Here is a 5,679-nt window from a genome sequence, read left to right as displayed (position 1 = left end):
CATCTGTCTGGTTATGTCAAGTTAATTCAGAAAGAGAAGAGACACTGACCAACCCTGAGAGGCCCAATAAGGCAGAGATGGAGGCCTGCCCAGATCAAGAGACAGAGAGACAGACAGGGATGGGGACAAAGACCCCTGTTGGCTTGGAGATGAGGAGGGGGATAGACTGGGAAGACTCTGTTTCATGGAGAGGAAAGAAAAAACAATTTCCACCTAATATTTCTAGCATATTTGCAGGAATCATGGCAGAAATGGTATGACACTGCTGAATGTTTGGGAAGGTTGGAGTGGGGCTCACTGATTACCCTACCTCCGGATGGGGGTGCAGTTGTGAGGCTTTTAAGAGGGGAAGACCACTCCTGGAACGCTAGGGAAGTGAGCAGAGTTAAATGGCAGCCAGAATATTAATTCTGATCCATCTCTGAGTAGAAAGAGTCACCCATGAGTATGCCAAGCCCAGGATTCCAGCTGGCACCTCTGTGCCTCCCCACCAACTCTGCCCAGAGCCAGCCCCACCCACTTCTGAGAACAGAGGCCAGACATAGCTCACATCCATCCCAGCCTACTGCAACTCTCCCACCCCAAACAAAGGGCTCGGACTACACACAATCATGATTTATGTTTTCGGGATGCCCATTTGTCCCAAGCTTATCCTGTAGTTCTAGAACTGTGTGGTGACCTGATTGATGCATTTGCCACCACAGGATGCAAGTAAGTGCGTTATAGCCCAAGTCCTCCTTCCTGGTTTTGGAAGGAGACTCTCAGAGAGGAGATGCAAGTTCATAAAACATATGCAGCTGGTTTCACCCATGACAGACATTGCTAATCGATTACACTCTTCTCACGGAGTCTGGATAAGGGTTCAGACCTCACATGTTGGAAGTTGGCCCTTCAATGAGAATCTCTATGCTATATGCTCTAGGACCTAGAGGAGAGATAAACATGAGTGTGGCCCAAGAAGGGAACCTGTGTTCTCTCCCTTTCAAAGATGTCACTGACTGAGGATGAAGAGAAAGCAGCACCCAGGATGCTGTGAGTGCAGTTCAGTTCAAAATGCATCCAGTGCCCTGTATTGAGCACTGACATTAACCAGAGCAACCTAGGCCTGATCACCGGGCTTGGGTAGCTCCAATCTTTCCAAGATGTTTGCTCCTAATGATCAAAGCCCCAAATTGCAACTATGTGGTAAGTGGCCAGCTGAGCCCTGCTGAGGGTCATCCAGTACCCACTCTGCCTTGAATCTCTCCCCAGGGCTTATTCCTTGTGTGGATCACATGGTCATAGCATGTTGCAGTTCAAATGTTTCCACTACCCTGTTAAGGATAGCCTGGGAATGTACAGGCCATCAAGACTATTTATTTAAATACAAAAGGGACACACACACACACACACACACACACACACACACGGAAAAAAAATTGTAAGCACTTTTTTTTTGTAAAACCAATGTCTGTTTTGTTACATACCTTTCATGTCGTGCTTTGTAAATGTCTTATTTGTGTAATAAATAAAGTTAATGCAAGTAGAAGTGCTGGCACTTGAATCAGGAACATGATGGAATTCCATTTCTTTCCTGCTCTCTGGTTAAGGGACTGGCTCCCAGGTTTCCAGACTGTCTGGGATGCTGGATAATGAAATTCTGGAAAATTGTTATTTCCCAGTTGGTAATATGTGCATTGTAAAGGTACAGTGTTTCTCTCCTCTGCTTCTCCTCTGTGTTTAGCCTTTTTTTTTTTTTTGCCAGTCCTGGGCTTGAGCTCAGGGCCTGAGCACTGTCCTTGGACTTTCTCAAGGCTAGAGCTCTACCACTTGAGCCTCAGCACCACTTCCAGCTTTTTTCTATGTATGTGGTACCGAGGAATCGAACCCGGGTCTTCATGCATGCTAGGCAAGCACTTTAACCACTAGGCCAAACTCCCGGTCCCAGTGTTTAGCCTTTGTAGGCAATCAAGCTAGTTAATCCAAGCTGGTTACCATCTTCCATTCTGTCCTTTGAACACCAGCTTTGACACCATCAGCTCTCTATTGGATCCTGTGCTGGTTTTGCAGATTCAGAGAAGGGTTCAAGGCTGACTTTGTCCTAAAGAAGTCTGTCAATTCCATAAACAGACATTCCTCCAGCCACCTGTGGGGATGAGGGAAGGCATTTGCGCTGGATTCAGTCTACCTGAGAATAGGTAGGAAGGAAGAAGGTGTTGGTGGGAGAGCAATGAGGGAGGGACTACAGGCCTGTATGCAATCAGGTGAAGTTTAAAGCATTGAGAGATAAGGTATCAGTTTCTGCACCAGAGCCCAGAGAGGCCTCATAGTGTCTTTGCCAGATTCAGGATACCACATATTCTGGTTTCTGGGTACCACATAACCTTTCTAGTGGTTACCTAATCTTTATCTACAGAATCCTTTGTTCAAGCCAAAGCTCTGGCCATGGAGAGCAGAGAAGCCCTGTTAGGTATGGAGGCTTCCCTGCCTCCTATAACCCTGGACTGTGGTTTGTAAAACTCAGTTCATAATGCACATGGTTACTTACACTGCAGGGCTATTTTCTTTATTAGTTTTTAGTTGTTGTAGTTGTTGCTTATCTCTGACTTCATTTCCATCCCCTCTCCCTTAACTGAAACGTGTTAGTTTGTGTGTACATGTGTGTGTGTGTGTGTGTGTGTGTGTGTGTGTGCATGTTTCTTTTGTCTGAATGCACCTTCTGTTCTCAAAATAATTTGGGACCACTAGTGGAGTTCCACCCTATCATTTTCCTAAGGCGATGTGAGAGGTGATTCCCCAGGTCCCCTCTGTGGTAGAGCGGAAAGTGAGCCTAGACCTCCCTCTGGCTTCTGGTCCTTTCTGCATGATGACTCTGTGTCCTTAGTTGAGATCTGATTTCCCTCTTCTGCAGACCTTAGCAGAGTCCTCCCAGTTCCAATCCCCATGCTTTGGCCTCCCCTTGCACAGCTCTGGTGAGCCAGGGGACAATGAGGTTCACGCAGGATGGAGCAGCCTCCCGGGAGAAACAGTTACACAGAGCCTGGATACTTGGGAGCCAGAAGTAGATCTGGAACATGTAGCCATGTTTTGAGTTTTAGCTGACAAATGTGATGTCTGTGGTATTTTAAGGCATGATTATGTGCATAGCTAACTAATTGGTCTCTTTTTTTTGAGGCAGATTCTCACTATATAGTACAGACTAGTAGAACTGGTGATCTTTCTACCTCAGCCTCAGAGTGCTGGGATTGCAGGTGTGCACTGCCACACCCTCTTCTAAAGGACAGAACGATAGTGCCAAGGAGTTTAATAAGCCTAACCCTTAGTTTCTTATTTACTGAGCCCATATTCCTTGAAAATACCAGTCAGATCTGGCAGTGGGCAACAGTAAATGTGTATATGCTTCTATAGTTGAAATGTTCTGGTCCTCTGAGCGTTCTGGGTTGCACTGGCACTTGTCCAGAATCATTGATTTCTTACTGTGGTTCAGAGTCTTTTAATGTATCAATGGAAAAAGCTTTTGCCCCTTCAATGGGAAGAAAGAGAATGGCTCCTCAAAACCCAGATGATATGGCCATGTTCCATCTCTTCCAGTTCTCTTCACCTCAACCCCCTGCCCCCAGGTAAAGCCATTATAACCATTTTATAGAGAAGGAAGCGAAAGTTTAAGGAAATGACTTGTCCAGGATTATATGACATCTGTGTTCCATTGGGATTCAAACTTGGTATGGATGATGATAAAATCATGTTCTTTCTCAGGGACTACACTGACAAATGACTGTGTCTATGGTACATGGCTCAGGTGGCTGAACTATGCAGAGGGGAAGGCGGTCTTATGGAGTCATTTCTGTGCCTTTGGGAAGGTTCTGGCTCTGAGCTGGGCATAGTGATCAGGTCCTACTTCCCTAAGACCAAGAGAGTCCCTATCTGCAAAAGGTGGTGCTCACCTCTTCCTTGCAAAGAAAACACACACACACATGTGCGCTCGAGTGCATGCACGCACATACACACGTACACTGCTTGTGGCAGACAATTGGTCATTCAATTAGGTACATGTTATTATCAAAATGACAGTTCTAGCTGGGTACGGTGGATCACGCCTATAATCCTAGCTACTCAGGAGGCTAAGATCTGAGGACCAAGGTTCAAAGCCAGCCCAGGCACAAAGGGACCTGAGACTTATCTCCAGTTAACTTCTAGAAAATAGGAAGTAGGGCTTGGCTCAAGGTTAGGGGGTAGCCTTGAGCTAAAGAGCTCAGCCACAGTGCCCAGGCCGAGTTCAAGCCCAATGATCCACAAAAAAAAGAGTTTTCAAATGTCCTTATACATAAAGAGTACCTGGGAAGGCAATTCTCAGAGATTGTTTTTGTTTTGTTTTGTGCTCCCGTAGATTCTTTTGTTAGTGTTGTTTTATGCTTGCACTGGGGCTTGAACTCAGGATCTGGGCATGGTCTTTGAGCTTTAGTGCTCAAGGTTGGAACTCTACCACTTGAACCACACAGCTCCATTTGCAGATTTTTTTTGTGGTTAAGTGGGCATAAGGGTCTCACAGACTTTTCTGCCCAGGTTGGCTTCAAACTGAGATCCTCAGATCTCAGCCTTCTGAGTATTAAGATTCCAGGTGTGAGCTACCAGTGCCTTGGAACAAAGGTTTTAATCAGCAAGTCTAGGCTGGGGCCTGGGAACAGCTGTGTAATTCATAATTTTGTCCAGATGATTCCAACACAGGTAAAACAAAGACACCTTCTGAGAAACCGACTTCCAAGGCCAGTACAGTTAGGGCCACTAAATAACAAAGTGCAGGAAACCTTTATTCCAGAGTCAAAATGAAGTTCTGGATCTACATCTTGTCAGCAGGACAGATGGACACTTCTGGTAGGGTTCACAACTTGGGCCTGTGACCAACGATCTCATCCCAGCCCTTCCGACAGGTGTGGAGAATCCACTCATGCTCGTCATCATCTGCAGGGAAAGAGGAAGAGCTTGTCATGTTTGATGCTCTGGAGACCTCCCCTATCCTGGGAGTGCTCTAGGTGGGTGGGGGGGGGGCGAGTGCATTCCATCACAGGCTGGAGGCGACTTGGCCATCTGAAGCTCATCTGCTTCCAAGGGACAGACAGAGAGTGACAGCCTCACACTCACCCTGGGCTGACGGAACACAGATGATGCCTGCCTTGGCTGTAATGTCGGCAGACAGAGCCTCAGATACTGGTTTTCGTTTACTCGTGACCCTTCAAAGAACCTGTGGTTTCCAAGGGAGCCAACACCCTCTGCTGACTCAAGTGTCTTCATGGGGAAGGCAGGAGAGGAGCACCATTCCCTGAGGCCTTGGATGCAGTCACCTCCCTGCCCTCGTTCTCCAGGGCTTCCGTGACAGGCTGGATGCCACTACAGGCACTTAGAGATGAACAAACAGAGGCTCTGAGGATGGGGCCCTGTGTCCACTGCCCCAGGGTTGGCATGTGGGACAGTCTGGGATCTGAGCCTAGGTTTCTCTAACTACAAAGCCTGTGCTGCTTTTCAAAACCTCAAATCCAGGGCTGAGTCAGCCACTCCAGTCCTCGGTGCTCTGCCGTCATCTCTCGGTGACGAACCCCTGTGATTTACTTCCTTTCTCTTTATCCCCCCACCCTTCTCCTCCAGTCCCACACCCAACCCCCCTCCACCACCGCCATGGGGGACCCACACCAATGGTGGGAGGAT

General features: G+C 47.4%; 1 protein-coding gene across 1 annotated transcript in view; it reads right to left on the bottom strand.

Moving 5' to 3' along the window:
* Positions 1-4,766: 4,766 nt before the first annotated feature.
* Morn5 (MORN repeat containing 5) overlaps positions 4,767-5,679 on the bottom strand; it is a 33,909-nt gene continuing 32,996 nt past the window's right edge. Inside the window, exon 5 of the mRNA XM_090330571.1 lies at positions 4,767-4,938. Within this exon, the coding sequence (XP_090186697.1) occupies positions 4,859-4,938 (80 nt within the window). The 3' untranslated portion in view covers positions 4,767-4,858. The remainder of the gene's footprint in view (positions 4,939-5,679) is intronic.

The sequence above is a fragment of the Megascapheus bottae genome, chromosome 3 (genome assembly GCF_031878675.1).
Source record: "Megascapheus bottae isolate mThoBot1 chromosome 3, mThoBot2.hap1, whole genome shotgun sequence".
Taxonomy (NCBI): domain Eukaryota; kingdom Metazoa; phylum Chordata; class Mammalia; order Rodentia; family Geomyidae; genus Megascapheus; species Megascapheus bottae.
Note: the sequence above shows the minus strand (reverse complement) of the source record. Positions and strands in the feature narration are given on the sequence as shown.